Source organism: Bubalus kerabau, chromosome 20 (assembly GCF_029407905.1).
Source record: "Bubalus kerabau isolate K-KA32 ecotype Philippines breed swamp buffalo chromosome 20, PCC_UOA_SB_1v2, whole genome shotgun sequence".
NCBI classification, from domain to species: domain Eukaryota; kingdom Metazoa; phylum Chordata; class Mammalia; order Artiodactyla; family Bovidae; genus Bubalus; species Bubalus kerabau.
The window spans coordinates 53,275,529-53,296,290 of NC_073643.1; the positions used below are offsets into that span (position 1 = coordinate 53,275,529).

The 20,762-nt window shown below is 38.3% G+C and overlaps 1 protein-coding gene across 1 annotated transcript in view; it reads left to right on the forward strand.

Moving 5' to 3' along the window:
- SPINK8 (serine peptidase inhibitor Kazal type 8 (putative)) overlaps nt 1–20,762 on the forward strand; it is a 38,224-nt gene that overhangs the window by 9,905 nt on the left and 7,557 nt on the right. Inside the window, exons 2-4 of the mRNA XM_055557980.1 lie at nt 13,830–13,909; nt 16,586–16,632; nt 17,386–17,507. Of these exons, the coding sequence (XP_055413955.1) occupies nt 13,843–13,909; nt 16,586–16,632; nt 17,386–17,507 (236 nt within the window). The 5' untranslated portion in view covers nt 13,830–13,842. The remainder of the gene's footprint in view (nt 1–13,829; nt 13,910–16,585; nt 16,633–17,385; nt 17,508–20,762) is intronic.

Consider the following 20,762-nt stretch of genomic DNA (forward strand, 5'->3'; position numbering starts at 1 on the left):
TAAGGGATCAACTTAGAGTTTTTCCTATGGATTATAAGCATGGAGAAGGCAATGGCACCCCACTCCAGTACTCTTGCCTGGAAAACCCCATGGATGGAGAAGCCTAGTAGGCTGCAGTCCATGGGGTCGCTAAGAGTCAGACACGACTGAGCGACTTCACTTTCACTTTTCACTTTCATGCATTGGAGAAGGAAATGGCAACCCACTCCAGTGTTCTTGCCTGGAGAATCCCAGGGACGGGGGAGCCTGGTGGGCTGCCGTCTATGGGGTCGCACAGAGTTGGACACGAATGAAGTGACTTAGCATAAGCATTAGCACATGGATGTACAAGAACAGATGTTTCTTAATCGCTTATGTATGTGAGACTCTGAAGTGTGGCCATCACGGCCCTGAGTCCTTACCTGGAAGACCACACCACAGGAAAACAAGTAAATAAGACTATTTACTATGGGGAGAACAAGATGGTGGAGAAGTAGGTGGACGTGGAGTACCTCTCTCTCGACGCATACATCAGGAATACACCTTCAGACACTGAAGTGCATCAGAACACCAGCTGAGAGCAGACAGGGGTACCTGACCAGTGGAAAAGACTATATAGAACCATGTAAAACTCAAGATCAAGCCCTGAGCCTTTGGAGTGGGAGCACTGACTCCAAGACCCTAGACTACCAGAGAACTAACCCTAGGGAATATCAAATAGTGCGAACTCACACAAACAAAACCATTTGAATACAAGAGCCGGCATCACCCAACCACCAGTAGCACTCTGTGCAGGATGCCTCTTGTAAACAACAAACAAAACAAAAATACAAACCCAATCATCAGCAGACAGGATAACCACCTCACTCAGCCTTGCCCATCAGAGGAGAAACAAACAGACAAACAAAAACTCAGCACAAATCTCCCCTATACAAAGCTCACACAAACCACTGGACTAAACTTAGGAGGGTAGAAATCGAAAGAAAGAAAGAATTCAACTTTCTTCAAGGAAAGAATCAACTTTCCTTGAAGCCTGGGAAAAGGAGACCTCAAACACAATAAGTTAAAAAAAATAATGAAAAGGCAGAGAAACACTAATGAAGGAACAAACTAGAAACACAGAAGTCCAAATAAATGAAGAGGAAATAGGCAAACTATCTGAAAAAGAATTCAGAATAAAGATAGTAAAAATGATCAAAAACCTTGGAAACAAAATGGAGAAAATGCAAGAATCAATTAACACAGACCTAGAAGAATTAAAAAATAAACATGCAGAGACAAACAACACAATTACTGAAATTAAAAATACTCTAGAAGGAATCAATAGCAGAATATCTGAAGCAGAATCAATGAGCTGGAATATAAAATGGTGGAAATAACTTCTGAAGAGCAGAATAAAGTAAAAAGAATGAAAAGAACTGAGGACAGTCTCAGAGACCTCTGGGACAATATCAAATGCACCAACATTCGAATTATAGGGGTCCCAGAAGAAGAAGAGAAAAAGAAAGGTATGAGTAAATTTTTGAAGAGATTATAGTTGAAAATTTCCCCAACATGGAAAAGGAAATAGTCAATCAAGTCCAAGAGGCACAAAGAGTCCTATACAGGATAAACCCAAGGAGAAACACACCAAGAAACATACTAAAGAAACTAACAAAGACTAAACACAAAGAATATTAAAGGCAGCAAGGGAGAAGCAACAACTAACATACAAGGGAAACCCCATACGCTTAACAGCCGATCTTTCAGCAGAAACTCTGCAGGCCAGAAGGGAACAACAGGACATATTTAAAGTATGGAAAGGGAAGAATCTACAACCAATATTACTGTACCCGGCAAGGATCTCATTCAAAATTGTTGGAGAAATAAAAAGTTTTTCAGACAAGCAAAAGTTAACAGAATTCAGTACCACCAAACCAGCTTTACAACAAATGTTAAAGGGACTTATATAGTCAAGAAATACAAGAGAAGAAAAAAGATCTACAAAATCAACCCCCCAAAATTAAGAAAATGGCAATAGGAACATATATATCAATAATTACTTTAAATGTAAATGGACTAAATGCTCCAACCAAAAGACAGAGACTGGTTGAATGGATAAAAAAAACAAGACCCATATATATGCTGTCTACAAGAAACCCACTTCAGACCTAAAGACACATAATAGACTGAAAGTGAGAGGATGGAAAAATATATTCCATGCAAATGGGAAGCAAAAGAAAGCTGGAGTAGCAATCCTCATATCAAACAAAATAGACCCAAAAATAAAGATTACAAGAGATAAGGACACTACATAATGATCAAGGGATCAATCCAAGAGGAAGACATAACAACTGTAAATACCTATGGACTCAACAGAGGAGCACCTCAATACATAAGACAAGCACTACCAGACATAAAAGGAGCAACTGACAGTAACACAATAATAGTAGGAGACTTTAACACCCCACTGACACCAATGGACAGATCATCAAAACAGAAAAGAAACACAAGTCTTAAATGATACATTAGATGGGATGGATCTCATTGATATCTTCAAGACATTCCATCCAAATGCAGAAGAATACACCTTCTTCCTAAGTGCACATGGAACATTCTCCAGGATAGACCACATCTTGGGTCACAAATCAAGCCTCAGTAAATTTAAGAAAATTGAAATCATATCAAGCATCTTCTCTGACCACAATGCTATGAGACTAGATATCAATTACAAGAAAAAAACTGTAAGAAACACAAACACATGGAGATTAAACAACACATTTCTAAATAATCAACAGGTTACTGAAGAAATCAAAAGGGAAATCAAAAAATTTTTAGAAACAAATGACAATGAAAACATGACAACTCAAAATCTATGGGATGCAGCAAAAGCAGTTCTAAGGGAAGTTTATAGCAATACAATCCTACCTCAAGAAACAAGAAAAACATCGAATAGACAACCTAACTTTACACCTAAAACAACGGGAAAAAGAACAACAACTACAACAAAAAAAACCCCCAAAATTAGTAGAAGGAAAGAAATCATAAAGATCTGAGCAGAAATAAATGAAAAAGAAATGAAACAAACAATAGTAAAGATTAATAAAACTAAAAGCTGGTTCTTTGAGAAGATAAACAAAATTGACAAACGTTTAGCCAGACTCATCAAGAAAAAAAGAAGAATCAAATCAACAAAATTAGAAATGAAAAAGGAGAGGTTACAACAGACAATGCAGAAATACAAAGGATAATAAGAGACTATTATGAACAACTATATGGCAATAAAATAGATTACCTGGAAGAAATGGACAGATTCTTAGAAAAATTCAATCTTCCAAGACTGAACCAGGAAGAAATAGAAATTATGAACAACCCAACTATAGCACTGAAATTGAAGCCGTGATCAAAAATCTCCCACAAAAAACAAAAGCCCAGGACCAAATGGTTTCACAGGAGAATTCTATCAAACATTTAGAGAAGAACTAATGCCTATCCTTCTAAAATTCTTTCCAAAAATTGCAGAGGAAGGAACACTTCCAAACTCATTCTACAAGGCCTCCATCACCCTGATACCAAAAACCAGACAGAGACAACATAAAAAAAGAAAACTACAGGCCAATGTCACTGATGAACATAGATGCAAAAATCCTCAACAAAATTTTAGCAAACAGAATTCAGCAACACATCAAAAAGCTCATACACCATGATCAAGTTGGATTTATTACAGGGAAGCAAGGATTCTTCAATATATGCAAATCAATCAATGTGATACATCATATTAACAAATTGAAAGGTAAAAACCATATGATAATCTGAATAGATGCAGAAAAAGCCTTTGACAAAATTCAGCACCCATTTCTGATTCAAAATAATAAAAAAAATGGGTATAGAAGGAACCTACTTCAACACAGTAAAGGCCATATATGATAAGCTTACAGCAAACATTATTCTCAATGGTGAAAAATTGAAAGCATTCCCCCTAAGATCAGGAACAAGACAAGGGTGTGCACTTTCACCACTATTATTCAACATAGTTTTGGAAGTCCAAGCTACAGCAATCAGAGAAGAAAAATAAATATAAGGAATCCAGATCGGAAAAGAAGTAAAGCTCTCACTGCTTGCAGATGACATGACACTGTACATAGAAAAGCCTAAAGATAGTATCAGAAAATTACTAGAACTAATCAATGAATTAAGCAAAGTTGCAGGATACAATATCACTACACAGAAATCACTTGCATTTCTATATACTAACAATGAAAAATTAGAAAGAGAAATTAAGGATTCAATCCTATTCACCATTGCAACAAAAATAATTAAATATCTAGGAATAAACTTATATAAGCAGACAGTTAGAACTGGACATGGAACAACAGACTGGTTCCAAATAGGAAAAGGAGTACATCAAGGCTGTATATTGTCACCCTGCTTATTAAACTTCTATGCAGAGCACATCATGAGAAACGTTGGGCTGGAAGAAGCACAAGCTGGAATTAAGATTTCTGAGAGAAATATCAATAACTTCAGATATGCAGATGACACCACCCTTATGGCAGAAAATGAAGAGGAGCTAAACAGCCTCTTGATGAGAGTGAAAGAGGAGAGTGAAAAGGTTGGCTTAAAGCTCAACATTCAGAAAACTAAGATCGTGGCATCTGGTCCCATCACTTCATGGGAAATAGATGGGGAAACAGTGGAAACAGTGTCAGACTTTATTTTTTGGGGCTCCAAAATCACTGCAGATGGTGATTGCAGCCATGAATTAAAAGACACTTATGCCTTGGAAGAAAAGTTATGACCAACCTAGATAACATACTAAAAAGCAGAGACATTACTTTGCCAACAAAGTTCTGTCTAGTCAAGGCTATGGTTTTTCTAATGGTCATGTATGGATGTGAGAGTTGGACTGTGAAGAAAGCTGAGCACCAAAGAATTGACGCTTTTGAACTGTGGTGTTGGAGAAGACTCTTGAGAGTCCCTTGGACTGCAAGGAGATCCAACCAGTCCATCCTAAAGGAGATCAGTCCTGGGTGTTCATTGGAAGGACTGATGCTGAAGCTGAAACTCCAATACTTTGGTCATCTCATGCGAAGAGTTGACTCATTGGAAAAGACTCTGATGCTGGGAGGGATTGGGGGCAGGAGGAGAAGGGGATGACAGAGGATGAGATGGCTGGATGGCATCACCGACTCGATGGACATGAGTTTGAGTGAACTCCGGGAGTTGGTGATGGACAGGGTGGCCTGGCGTGCTGTGATTCATGGGGTTGCAAAGAGTCGGACACAACTAAGCGACTGAACTGAACTTAACTGAAGGAGACAAAAGAACTTTACACAGAAAATTATAAGACACAAATGAAAGAAATCAAAGATGACATAGACAGATGGAGAGATATTCCATGTTCCAGAGTAGGAAGAATGAGTATTGTGAAAATGACTATACTACCAAATGCAATCTACAGATTCAATGCGATCCCTATCAAATTACCAATGGCATTTTTCACAGAACTAGAACAAAAAAATTTCACAATTCATATGGACACACAAAAGATCCCAAATAGCCAAAGCAGTCTTGAAAAAGAAGAATGGAGCTGGAGGAATCAACTTTCCTAACTTCAGATTATACTACAAAGCTACAGTCATCAAGACAGTATGGTACTGGCACAAAAACAGAAATATAGACCAATGGAACAACACAGAAAGCTCAGAAATAAACCCATGCACCTATGGGTACCTTATTTTTGACAAAGGAGGCAAGCATATACAATGGGGCAAAGACAGCCTCTTCAATAAATGGTGCTGGGAAAACTGGACAGCTACATGTAAATGAATGAAGTTAGAACACTTCCTAACACCATACACAAAGATAAACTCAAAGTGAATTAAAGACTTAAATGTAAGACCAGAAACTATAAAACTCTTAGAGGAAACAGGCAGAACACTCAATGACATAAATCAAAGCAAGATCATCTATGACCCACCTCCGAGAGTTACAGAAATAAAAACAAAAGTAAACAAGTGGGACATGATTAAACTTAAAAGCTTTTGCACAGCAAAGGAAACTATAAGCAAGCAGAAAAGGCAACCTTCAGAATGGGAGAAAGTAATAGCAAATGAAACAACTGACAAAGGATTAATTTCCAAAATATACAAGTAGCTCATACAACTCAATGCCAGAAAAACAAACAATCCAATCAAAAAGTGGGGAAAAGACCTAAACAGACATTTCTCCAAAGAAGACATACATATGGTTAACAAACACATGAAAAGATCCTCAACATCACTCATTCTTAGAGAAGTGCAAATTCAAAATCCACAATGAGATATCACCTCACACCATTCAGAATGGTCATCATCAGAAAGTCTACAAACAATAAATGCTGGAGAGGGTGTGGAGAAAAGGGAATGCTCTTGAACTGTTGGTGGGAATGTAAATTGACACAGCCACTATGGAAGATGGTATGGAGATACCTTTAAAAAATAGGAATAAAACCACCATATGACCCAGCAATCCCACTTGTAGGCATATACCCTGAGGAAACCAAAACTGAAGAAGACACATGTATCCCATTGTTCATTGCAGCACTATTTACAATAGCTAGAACATGGAAGAAACCTAGATGTCCATCGACAGATGATTGGATAAAGAAGTTGTGGTACATATACAAAATGGAATATTACTCAGCCATACAAAGTAACACATTTGAGTCAGTTCTGATGAGGTGGATGAACCTAGAACCTATTATACAGAGTGAAGTGAGTCAGAAAGAGAAAGATAAATATCATATTCTAACAGACATATACAGAATGTAGAAAAATTGTACTGAAGAATTTATTTACAGGGCAGCAATGGAGAAACAGACATAAAGAATAGACTTATGGACATGGGAAGAGGGGAGGAGAGGGTGAGATGTACGGAAAGAGTAACATGGAAACTTATATTACCATATGTAAAATAGATAGCCAACGGGAATTTGCTGTATGGCTCAGGAAACTCAAACAGGGGCTCTGTATCAACCTAGAGGGGTGGGATGGGAGGGAGATGGGAGGAAGGTTCAAAAGAGAGGGGATACATGTATACCTATGGCTGGTTCATGTTGAGGTTTGACAGAAAACAACAAAATTCTGTAAAGCAATTACCCTTCAATAAAAAATAAATTAATTTTCTGATTTGCATTTCTCTGATAATGAGTGATGTTGATCATCTTTTCATATGTTTGTTAGCCATATGTATGTCTTCTTTGGAGAAATGTCTGTTTAGTTCTTTGGCCCATTTTTTGATTGGGTTGCTTATTTTTCTGGAATTGGGCTGCAGGAGCTGCTTGTATATTTTTGAGATTAATTATTTGTCAGTTGCTTCATTTGCTATTATTTTTTCCTATTCTGAAAGCTGTCTTTTCACCTTGCTTATAGTTTCCTTCGTTGTGCAAAAGCTTTTAAGTTTAATTAGGTCCCATTTGTTTATTTTTCCTTTTATTTCCATTACTCTGGGAGGTGGGTCATAGAGGATCCTGCTGTGATTTATGTCAGAGAGTGTTTTGCCTATGTTTTCCTCTAGGAGTTTTATAGTTTCTGGTCTTACATTCAGATCTTTAATCCATTTTGAGTTTATTTTTGTGTATGGTATTAGAAAGTGTTCTAGTTTCATTCTTTTGCAAGTGGTTGACCATTTTTCCCAGCACCACTTGTTAAAGAGATTGTTTTTTCTCCACTTGCCTCCTTTGTCAAAGATAAGGTGTCATATGTGTGTGGATTTATCTCTGGGCTTTCTATTTTGTTCCATTGATCTGTATTTTTGTCTTTGTGCCAGTACCATACTGTCTTGATAACTGTAGCTTTGTAGTACAGCCTGAAGTCAGGCAGGTTGATTCCTCCAGTTCCATTCTTCTTTCTCAAGATTGCTTTGGCTATTCGAGGTTTTTTGTATTTCCATACAAATTGTGAAATTATTTGTTCTAGTTCTGTGAAAAATACCATTGGTAGCTTGATAGGGATTTCATTGAATCTATAGATTGCTTTGGGTAATATACTCATTTTCAATATATTGATTCTTCTGACCCATGAACATGGTATATTTCTCCATCTATTTGTGTCCTCTTTGATATCTTTCATCAGTGTTTTATAGTTTTCTATATATAGGTCTTTTGTTTCTTTAGGTAGATTTATTCCTAAGTATTTTATTCTTTTTGTTGCAATGTTGAATGGAATTGTTTCCTTAATTTCTCTTTCTGTTTTCTCATTGTTTGTGTATAGGAATGCATGGGATTTCTGTGTGTTAATTTTATATCCTGAAACTTTACTATATTCATCGATTAGAAACAACAACAACAGGAATATTTACTATGATTCACTGAAACCTGGACACCTGGGAGGGAAAATGAGTTTTCATATCTCATGACCTGTGTTTTTCTCATTGGAGTCTCAGTTTTTTCGTGTGTCAAATGAATGGCTTGGATTAGGTAACACTTCAGCAGTTCTTAAGGGTCTGACATTTTTGATTCACAGTGATCAATATTACAGAATTTCATGTGGCTGTTTAATTAAAACATTAAATTTTGGTAATAATTTCACATGTCATGTGAAATTTTATTTAAAATGATATTTTGTATTTATATACATACCAGCATTTTTGATAACATGCTCATACTACAGTAAGCATTCAAGAATAAAATGTGTGGGAGGTGGGAGGGAGGCTCAAGAAGGAGGGCACATATATATATCTATGGCCAATACATGTTGATGTGTGGCAGAAACCAACACAATATTGTAAAGCAATTATCCTTCAGTTAAAAATAAATAAATTAAAAAAAAGTTTCCTTCAGCTCTCTTTACTCTGTCCTTTTTACTGTTTTTTTTTTTTTTGCAATTTAATAAGCTAAGCAGTTCTTGACTCATCATTCATATGATAAACCAGCCATGCAACACTGACCAAACTGTCTGAAAACTGAGCCCCAGGCAAGTACTGTCCATCCTTATTGGCTTCTACCCACTTGCTTGCTTAATTGGGTGGGAAATACAGGGAATCTGTGATTAGAACCCATCTTAAAAGCTTGGTTTTGAAGAATACACAAGTATTCAATTAGCATACGTAAAATATATGGGGATTAGGGTAAGTCTGGAGGAAAATTTAAACATGTTTCAGAAGGATAAGCACTAAAATATATCTCATTCCACTATTATCATGATTGCCTATAGGTCACTAAAATTCTCGTGTTCTGATTTCAAACCTCAGAAAAGATGCCTAGAATGGTAGTAACAAAATAGTATCAACTCCTTTAAGGAGCTTACCATCTGATCCAGTGGTGGGAATAAACACTAAGCAAATCAGTGAATGCATTCCCAAATTATCAGGATGCCATTGAAATAAAGATAAATAAAGCCAGACAAGGGACTGAAATAATGGAAGATATCATGTTATGAGGCAGGAAGGGTTGCACCAAAGAGGTTATCTCAGCAGAAGGGACGTCTTCTTTCCTAAGGTGATAGTGCTAGATATAGGAGCAAAGAGCTATTGTGAGGACCCTTCTGGCTCTCAAGGCTGACTTCCTCACTGTGCACCTCCTAGACATGAAGAAGCAATCTTTTCTCTTCCCTCCACTTCTTATAGCCTACTGGGAAGTGGACTTTGAATCCAGATTTCTAGCAAGATCTGACTGCCATCCTTCATCCACTTATCTTAGACTCAGAGGGTACTGTAAAACAACAACAACAAAATGCTGCCCACTATTGTAGTTTTGCAAGGATTAAGTCATTAGCCAGTGCAGTTGCTAACCTACAGTATATCCTGAAAGGAATTCAGGATGAAGCATTCTGTGTTTTAGATATATGGGCCCCTAAATAGTTAAGCATATTCAAAAGCAGAGACATTACTTTGCCAACAAAGGTCCATCTAGTCAAAGCTATGGTTTTTCCAGTAGTCATGTATGGATGTGAGAGTTGGACCATAAAGCTGAGCACCAAAGAATTTATTCTTTTGAACTGTGGTGTTGGAGAAAACTCTTAATATTTGCTTGGACTGCAAGAAGATCCAGTCAGTCAGTCCTAAAGGAAATCAGTCCTGAATATTCATTGGAAGGACTGATGCTGAAGCTGAAACTCCAACACTTTGGCCACCTGATGCAAAGAAATGACTCATTGGAAAAAACCCTGATGTTGGGAAAGATTGAAGGCAGGAGGAGAAGGGGACGACAGAGGATGAGATGGTTGGATGGCATCACTGACTCTATGGACATGAGTTTGAGCAAGCTCCAGAAGTTGGTGATGGAGAGGGAAGCCTGATGTGCTGCAGTCCATGGGGTCACAAAGAGTCGGACATGACTGAGTGGCTGAACTAACTGAAATAGTTAAGATGCATATCTAAGGAAGAATTTCAATGACCCTAGATTCTAGAAAAGTGCTGAAATCATTAACTTGAGATATGTTATGTGATTAGCAGTAAACTTTTTATGACTAACTGCATGCATTTCTCAGCTGCAAAATTCATACATACAACTGGCCCCTCTTCTATCACTTCAGGGGAGTTCTTCTGAGCTATCTGAGAGACTGTCTCCCAGGCTTAGTTCTCAGTAAGCTACCAGCATAAAACTAAAACATTCTAAACTAAATGTTTTGATAAAGTGAATACATAGATTTGACTGTTGATAAAATAATTAACAGCATGTGCAAATGTAGCAATTTATAGTATTGTGCAAATATCTGAAGCTGTCCTGAATATAACTGCAATACAGATAAAAATGTAAGAATTAAAAAATTGGATTTGACATACCTCTAAAATAGTTTGGCAAGAACAGCTATATTTTAGAGTGCAGTGGATAGTACATATCACCCTCAGGAAACTGAGACAGCAACTCAAGAGATTTAGGTATATAGAATTTGGAGCTGGAAGAAATAGATTTGAATTGTGCCTACATTTCCTAACTTTAAAGTTTTGTCAACCTAAAGAAAAATGCACAACATAAGAGCTGTGAGTTTACGTTTTATTCATGGACCTTACTGAGGACTAGAGCCTGGGAGACAGCCTCTCATCAGCTCTGAGGGGACTGCTCTGAAGAAATAGACAAAGAAGTTAACTTCTATATGATTTTTAAGCAATCATTTATTTATGTATTTTTTTGTAGTTTTGCTGGGTCTTTATTGTTGCATGGGCTTTCTCTACTCGTGGAGAGCTGCTGCTACTTTCTAGTTGCGGTGCTCAGGCTTCTCATTGTGAAGACTTCTCTTGTTGCAGAGCATGGGCTCTAGGGCATGTGGGCTTCAGTAATTGAGGCTGGTGGGCTCAGTAGTTGTGGCTCCCAGACTCTAGAACACAGGCTCAATAACTGGTGCACGGGATTAGTTGCTCCACAGCATGTGGGACCTTCCTGGAACAGGGATCGAACCCATGTCCCCTGCATAGGCAGGTGGATTCTTTACCACTGAACCACGAGGGAAGTCCCTACATATGAATTTTGGCTAGGAAATGTATGCAGTCCAGCATACATCTTGGTTATAGATTACTTCTATTCACAAAGAATAAATAATTCGAGCTAATCATTTTTTTAGTGCTTTTCTATGTATGGAAAGATGCAAGACTGTGGGTTCATTAAAATTCTTCTTAAGATCTATATCTAACTATCTAAGGGGTCTGCTTGTCCAAAGCACAGAGTTCCTCATCCTTTTTCATCCTGAATTCCTCCAAGTGCAACGTTGTTCAGCAACTACAGTGGCTAACTTCATACTTGTAGAACTGGATAGGGAGCAACATTCTTTGTTTCACAGTTCACTCTGTTCTGCTGCCAGGCACTGCAACCTTAAAAAGACAGTTATACCCCTACAGCCAACACACACACACATGTGCGCACATGCCCCCTTATTTCATTATCAACAGGAGGAAATAAAGAACATTTTGTCCAGCAAGTTTCTATGAGCAACTGTGGAAGTACAGTAGGTAAGGTGGACTTAATAATTTGCAAACTTTTGAGTAGGAAGAGAGTTACATTATTTATTATTTGGTTTTATTCAGGGAAGGTCTTGGGCAGAAGCTACCTAGGTATATAATTTCCCTGGAAAATGTATAAAAACCTATAGATGAAGTCAATTGGCTTGTACTGTAGTATTTTCAATAATGCCAGTAAGCTGCTGATGAACATGCTATGGTTTTCACTTCAGTAATGTTATAGGTTAAAGTATTAACACCAAAGTCATCATATAATGGAAGATTAAGGATATGAGAGTGAGTATTCAGTGTTTTGAATGTTACCATTTCTTATTGTCTGTTGACTCACATGTGTCACTGCACTTTCTAGTGACTGCTGTTCTTACCTCAGAAATAAATCTCAACTTTAAAACAGGTCATTGAAAAAGTCTCGGTGCTGATGCTTTACCAAAGGATCCCCTGCAGATATTCTTTACTACCTATTTTTCTGGCATCATCTTCTTTTTTTTAAAGATTTTTTCCCAGGTTTTTTTTTTTTTTTTTTTTTTGGTTGCACTGCATCTTTGTTGCTGTGCATGGGCTTTCTCTAGTTGCAGACAGTGGGGGCTGCTCTTCATTGCGGTACACAGGCTTCTCATTGTGGTGGCTTCTCTTGTTGTGAAGCACAGGATCTATCTAGTTGCACAGGCTTCAGTAGTTGCAGCTCACAGGCTCTAGATCTCGGGCTCGATAACTGTGGTACATGGGCTTAGTTGCTCTGTGACATGTGCAATCTTCCCAGTTCAGTTCAGTTTAGTTGCTCAGTCGTGTCCGACTCTTTGCAACCCCATGAATTGCAGCATGCCAGGCCTCCCTGTCCATCACCAACTCCCGGAGTTCACTCAGACTCATGTCCATCGAGTCGGTGATGCCATCCAGCCACCTCATCCTCTGTCCAGACCGGGGATCAAACTAGTGTCGCTAGCGTTGAAGGTGGACTCTCATGCACTGTGCCACCAGGGAAATCCTGACATATTCTAAAATTCTATTTTTCTAAGGTAGCCAGGTGACACATTTATTCTGAATCTTTGAATCCAAACCCCTATACAGATAAATCTAATACATTTTGTTTTAGGTAAAAAGGTAAAAATAAAGAAGTACAAAGTTGGAGGACTTATATACAAAAGAGTGATGTCTGCCATCTGCTTGATCTACAAGGACTGACTCATTAGCCACTGCACTCACTGATCTTCACACACCCTGAAAGGAGTTCAGGGTGAAGATCAGAAACGAGGCACTCTGTGTTCTGGGGAAACTGGCAGAACAGGCTTTCAGATAGGTAGATATTTTCAGGAGAAAATTTTATGAACTCAATATCTGGCACCTTCCCATACTTAGAGAAGTGCTAAAATCATTAACTGAGACATCTCCTCATGGCTAGTGCCAACCTTTACCAAGATGTGTGCTGAATTGCACATACTCCTTTGTCAAAATCACATATATGCTGACTTACCCCCTTACCACTTCAGAGCAGTTCTTCAGAGCTATCAGAGAGGCTCTCTCCCAGATTATAGTCCTCAGTAAGCCTACAAATAAAACTGAAACTCACAGCTTTTATGTTTTGTGTTTTTATTTCAGTTGACATTATCATGGAGCCATAATAATTAAAATAGTATGGTTTGAGCTCTTGTATAGATAAATGGAACAGAAGAGAGTCCAGGAATAGACCCACACATACATATATTCCCTTCTAAAATTCTATTTTTGAGATCATTTTTTTTTCTCATGACCAATTACTCCAGGGAAATGAACTAGCCAATGCAATTGCATCAGACACAATTCATTCCAAATAACCCAAAGAAAGAAAAAACATTAAATATTTAGACTTCATTTCCTGGTTAATGATGGATCTCTATGAGAATTTGTATGTTGTGTGGAATTTTTTCTGTCTTACTGTCAACGTCTCCATATTTCCACAGTTCTTCTGCCACCATGAAGGGGGTCTTCTCTAGCGCCATTCTTGTTCTGGTCATCTCCATGTGGGCTGCCTTCGCAGTTGGTGAGTTCCATGTCCTTCCTTTGCCCACATTTTCTGCTGTATATTCAAGATCATGAAAAAGATAGAAGTACAGAAGAAATGCTGTCCTGTTTTATTTAAGTCTAATTCTTCAGAGTCATGCAGACACTGAACCCCCAGAAAGAAAGGATTCACACAGTGCTATTGGTATCAAAACTGGTGGTTGAAAACAAAGCTGTGTTTGTATAAGGAAATGACACTAGACGGTAAATCCACAGGAACAAAGGACGAGAACCAGAAATGGTGAATAAAACATTAATATTACAAATTCACTAAATATATACTCACTGTCCTTTCTTCTCTAGACTTCTTTAAAAGACATGAAATTGTATAATAATTATAGCAATTTACTGTTGGGTTTGTGACTAATATAAATATAATGTGTATAACAACAATGTAATAAAAGGAAGGACAGAGCTATATAGGAATAACATTTCTATATATCACTTGAATTAAAATAGTATAAATCTGAAGTATATTCCAATAAGCTAAGATAAAAACAGTAAGCCACAGTGCAACTACTAAAAAAAAAAAAGAAAATTCAGGGATTTCCTTGGTGGTCTAGTGGCTAAGACTCCACAGTCCCAATGTAGGGAAACCGGTTTCAATCTTTGGTCAGGGAACTAGATCCCATGTATCGATACACAACTAAAGATTGTACATGCGGCAACAAAGATTGAAGATCCTCCACGCCACAAGTAAGACCCGGTACAGCCAAAAATAAATAAAAATTTGTTAATTAAAAAAAGGCCTGCATTATACATAAAAAAGGAACAAAACAATAGATCAGGGGTTTCCCTGGTGGTCCAGTAGTTAAGACTCCACTTTCCCAATGCAGGGGGCACGGGTTCAATCCCTGGTCAGGGAACTAAGATTCTGCATGCTGCACAGGGTGGCAAAAAATAAAAATCAGTTGGATTTCATCAAATTAAACATTTTAGTGATGTAAAGGATACCAACAAAGATGTCAATAAAGTGGAAGACTGCCTAGAGAATGGGAGAAATTATTTGTAAAGCATCTATCAAAAAGAGAGATTAATAACAAACATTAACAAAGATGTGAAGAAAATGGAACTCTCATATAATGCTGGTAGGGATGTAAAATGGTGTGGCTACCTTAGAAAATAATCCAGAAGTTCCTCCAAAGGTCACCATATAACCCAGCAATTGCACTCTTAGGTATATATCTAAGGGAAATAAAAACATATGACCACAAAAAACAGGCACATAGGAATTCCCTGGCAGTCCAGTTAGGTGAGGACCCTGAGCTTCCACTGCCAGGGGCCTAGGTTTGATTCCTAGTCAGGGAACTAAGATCTCATGTGGTGCAGGGGGAAAAAAAAGAATATTTACAGCAGCGTATCAAGTTTCCATACTGTTGTGATGGTCACGCTCGCCTCACTGCAGGCTTATTCATAATAGCCAAAGAGTGAAAACAATTCAAATGTCCATTAATTCATTAATGGATAAGCAAAATATGGTATATACATACAACAGAGTATTATTTAATTATAAAAAGGAATGAAGTATTGATGCATGCAATAACATGGATATACCTTTACCACACTAAGTGAAAGAGATAGAAAGGAAAGACTACATATTGTATGATTCCATTTGTATGAAGTGTCCAGAACAGACAGAAAGTAGATTAGAGTTGTCTGGGTTGACGGAAGGGAGGAATGAGAAGAGCCTGCTGTTGGGTACAGGGTTTCTTTTGAGGGTGATGAACATGTTCTAAAAGTGACTGATGGTTGCACACCTCTGTGAATATACTAAGGACCACTGAAATGTATACTTGAAATTTTTATTTATTTTTGATCGTGCTGGGTCTTTGTTGCTGCATGCAAGCTTTCTCTAGTTGCAGAGAGCCAGTGTGCAGGCTCCTCAACGTGGTGGCTTCTCTTGTTACCGAGCACAGGCTCCAGGTACGCCGCCTTCAGTAGTTGCAACTTGTGGGCTCTGGAGTGTGTGCTCAGTAGTTGTGGCACACGGGCTTTGTTCCTCCGTGGCATGTGGAATCTTCGCAGACCAGGGATGGAACCCATGTCCCCCTCTTTGGCAGGCAGATTGTTAACCACTGGACCACCAGGGAAGTCCTCAACTATACACTTTAAATAGGTGAATTCTATGGTATATGAGTGATATCTGATAAAGATACATTATTATAGAGAGAGTTGACAATATATTATATTTTATATTATCAGATAATTATAATTATATAACTACATAAAATTAATATAATTATATAAAACTATATAAGTATTATATATGTGTGTGTGTGTAATTGCAAAAACTGTTTTGGATCAAGAATATGTAACCCAGCATCTTTTAAGGTATCTCAGTATAACTACTTCATATAACTTAGAGTGTGTTTTTTAAAAAGAACAGAGGATGATTGTAGAAGTTGTTATTTACCTGTGAAGGGGAAGGGTCAGAATTAAGATCTCTTCTTTACAAAGAGGAGGGGACAGAAGTTTCCTGATTCTTTGCTCCTCTGAGTCCCCCTTTGGAGGGCAGCATGCATCAAAAGGAACCTCTGCCTCTCCTGATGGGATCTGATGCTTCCTGGGTGCCAACCAGGTCTCCTTCATCCTCACTTTTACCTTTAAGGGCAGAAGACAGAGCGGCAACTCTTTTGAATATGCTTTTGCCTTCCAGACTTTCCTCTTCCTATGGACAGAGGGACTGACCTAGAAAAGACAAAGGTAAGCTCTGCTTCTTTGCTTCCCAAGCTCAGGAATGGAGAGGAAAAACAGTTTCCCTGATGGTCTCGGCTCATTTTTCTGGGAGGCAGGGGCCAGAGAAAACATGTGTGGGTATAACCCCACAACAACAGCTGAGTCACTAACTCTATGTAGTGCCTTCTATATGTTCCTGGGTATAAACCCCAATCAGTTCATACAACTCTCTTGTGGGATAGAAGGCAAGTATTTTGTGCCATTAAATGAATGAGGAAGTTGTGGCTCAAATTCAGGTCTGTCCTATGCTGAGGTGGACATTCAACTGAGATATGCTAAGGCATACATCTTTCCTCCCACAGATCAAGTGAGGCTCTCATTCTCTCTGTCCCCTTCCTTCTAAATCGTAACTCTCCTGTAATAAGTCTGAGCCTACTGCTATCTGAAGCACCGTATACAAGTCAACCAGAAATGTTCATAAGCATATTCTAATCTCTGAAACCTAACAATCACATTTTGTAATTAGTGAGGCAGGGAATTTCATCTTAAAAAGGAATTTATAGCCCAGATTGGTGAGTCTACAGATTACATGTGTTATGTTATGTTATATACATACTGTTGGTGGTGAGCACCAGGGGTCAAATACTGAGATTTCTGAAGCCTGCTCTCCAAACTCCTGGTCTATTGCTCCATATTCCATCCTTCTCCCCTGCTCCCAGCAATCAAGGCTAGAGAAGCCAGATAAAGGGCTCTGATGCAGTGTCTGTGTCTCACCTTCAGGCTGAATGCACTAAGAATATAAACAAGTGCTGGATTTTAGCCTACCTCAGGCCAACAGACTCCATATGTGGCAGTGACCATATTACCTACAGTGGGGAATGCCATCTCTGCTACAGAATTCTGTAAGTCTTAATTTTTTTTTTTAACTCTCCTTTCTCTCAAGTCAAGAGGCTAGGCCAGGATAGGAATGGCCTCCTTGGAACACTTCCAACTGATTAGATCTTCCTTCCAGAGACTGCATCACTATTGCTCCTCCATTTCTTCTATCCCTCCCTATGCTCCCCAATGTGATCCCATTCAGACAGAAACAAAAACCCACTGAAGTGACTGTGCTGTCTGGCCTGGACAAAGATCAAGTGGAAAAAACTCAGCAGTGCAAGTAGCCACACCATTCAGGTCTTGTGACCACAGATGAAGGTTATCCTTAAGCTCCCTCAGGCCAAAGAACAAAAGCCTGATGAAGAAGAGGAGGTAGCTGGGCGAAGTATCTGTCTTCGAAGTCCAACATATGACCTCCCTGAGTCCTTGACTGCTTTTTCATCCTGTAATATGTGCTGTACTTCCTTGGTTCTTTGTGTCATAATTTTTTTTGTTGTTGAAAAATGGATGAGTATAATATTGCAACCCTGGAAGTCAGATTCTCTCCCTCTCCAAGGTTTGTTACTGTTGCTTTTGTTAGCTTAACTACTTCTGGAATAATTCTGTGAAGCTTGCATGTTTTGGTCATGAATAGTCACTACACAGGTCCCATTTAATTGTCTTAGGGGTCTCCTAAAGATTGAACAGAAATTGTCTTAAATGGCTAAAACCGATCAATCTGCCAGTCTTCTTTTTAAAAAGTATTTGCTTATTTATTTTTGGCTGTGCTGGGTCTTCGTTGCTGTGCAGGCTTGTCTCCAGTTGGGGCGAGTCGGGGCTACTCTCTACTTGCGGTGCGCAGGCTTTTCATTTCGGTGGCTTCTCTCGTTGTAGATCACAGGCTCTAGGGCGCACAGGCTTCAGCGCTTGCAGTTACTGGGCTCTAGGGCACAGGATTATTAGTTGTGGCACACAGGCTTAGTTGCCCCGTGACATATGAGATCTTCCCTGACCAGGGATGAAAGCTGTGTCTCCTACATTGGCAGGCGGATTCTTTGCCACTGAGCCACCTGGGAAGCCTTCTTCCAGTCTCTGCCAACAAAAACTTTATGTGTGGGATAGGGGTCCATCTCATTCTTTTGTATACAATTATCTAGTTGCCCCAGCACCACTTTTTGAAGAGACTATTCTTTTCCCATTGAATAGTCTTGGCACTCGTGCTAAAAATCAGTTGGCCTTAGATGTTGGGTTTATTTCATTTCTATTCCATTATTCTCTAACCTGATGTTGGTACTACAACACTGATTATCTTTGTAGTCAGTTTTGAGATCAGGAATGTGGGGTCCTCCCAACTTTTTTCCCCCCTCAAAATGGTTCTGCTTAAACAGGTCTTTTGCAACTCCATATAAATTTGAAGGTAGTCTTTTCCACTTCTGAAAAAAAAAAGGCCACTGGGATTTTGATAAGGATTACATTGAATCTGTCAATTGCTTCGAGTGGTATAAACATTTTAACAATATGAAGTTTTCTAACCCATGAGGATGGGAGAGCTTTCCATTTATTTAGGCCTTCTTTCATTTCTTTCGGCAATGTTTTGTAGCATCCAGTGCACAGTCTTTAACCTCCTGGGTTAAATTTATCTTCAGGTATCTTATTTTTTGAGTGATATTGTAAATGCAATGTTTAAATTAATTTTATTTTCAGATTGTTCTTTGTTGGTTTATAGAAACAGTTGATTTTCCTGTGTTCTTATATTCTGAAATACTGCTGTTTATTACCTTTAATAATTTTTATAGGAATTCTTTGAGATTTTCTATACATAGAACCATGTCATCTTCAAATATAAAGTTTTACTTCTTCCTTTCCAGTTTGGATGGCTTTTCTCCCCAGCTTTATTGAAGTATAATTGAAAATAATATAAAATTTTGGATTTCTCTTTTTTTTTCTTTCAAATGCTCTGGTTCAAGCTTTCACTATTGAGTGGAATGTTAGATGTGGGATTTTCATAAATGTTCTTTGTTATATTGAGGGGTTTCTCTTCAATTCCTAGTTTTCTGAGTAATTTTATTATGAAAGGGTGTTGGATTTTGGGTTGTGGGTTTTTTCAGATTTTTGTTTTTTTAATTAAATATAATTGTCATTGAATAAGTCTTTAAATTCTATAGTGCGTAACAGGTTTTAAGTTTCACACACATGGTTTCACATCCTCCCATAATAGTTCTTTTTTCCCCCTTACCCCTACTTTGTCCTTCACCCCTTCCCTCTCCCCACTGATGACCACTAGTTTGTTCTCTGTATCTGTGACAGTTTTTTTTTGTTTGTTTGTTTCATTCACTAGTTTGTTGTAATTTTTTAGATTCTACATATAAGTGATATCATACAATATTTGTCTTTCTCTCTCTGACTTATTTCACTTGGCATGATGCTCTCCAAGTCCATCCATGTTGTTGCAAATGGCAAAATTTCATTCTTTTTTGTGTGTGTGGCTGAGTATCATTTCATTACATATGTATACCACACCTTCTTTATCCATTCATCTGTTGATAAAATTCTTAGGTAGCTTCCATGTCTTAGCAATTATATATACTGCTGCTATGAACACTGGGGTACATGTATCCTTTCAAATTATTGTTTTGTTTTTTTTTAAATCACACTGAGGAGTGGAAATGCTGGGTCATATGGTCAAATGCTGGGTCATATTTTAAATTTTTTTTAAGAGACTCCCATACTATTTTAAATAGTGGCTGCACCAATTTACATTCCCACCAACATTGCCCAAGTGTTCCCTTTTCTCCCCATCTTTGTCAATATCTGTTATTTGGATTCTTTTTGATGACAGCCATTCTGACAGATGTCAGGTAATATCTCACCGTGGTTTTGAACTGCATATCCATGTTAATTACTGATGCTGAAATGATGGGTTTTTTTTTTAACATGAATGTGATAAGCATGTGATTCTTTTGCTTCATTCTTTTAATATGATGTTAGTACATTGGCTTGGGAGAAGGCAATGGCACCCCACTCCAGTACTCTTGCCTGGAAAATCCCATGGACGGAGGAGCCTGGTGGGCTGCAGTCCATGGGGTCGCTAAGAGTCGGTCACAACTGAGCGACTTCACTTTTACTTTTCACTTTCCTGCATTGGAGAAGGAAATGTCAACCCACTCCAGTGTTCTTGCCTGGAGAATCCCAGGGACAGGGAAGCCTGGTGGGCTGCCGTCTATGGGGTCACAGAGAGTCGGACACAACTGAAGTGACTTAGCAGCAGTAGCAGCAGCAGTACACTGGCTTACATTTTT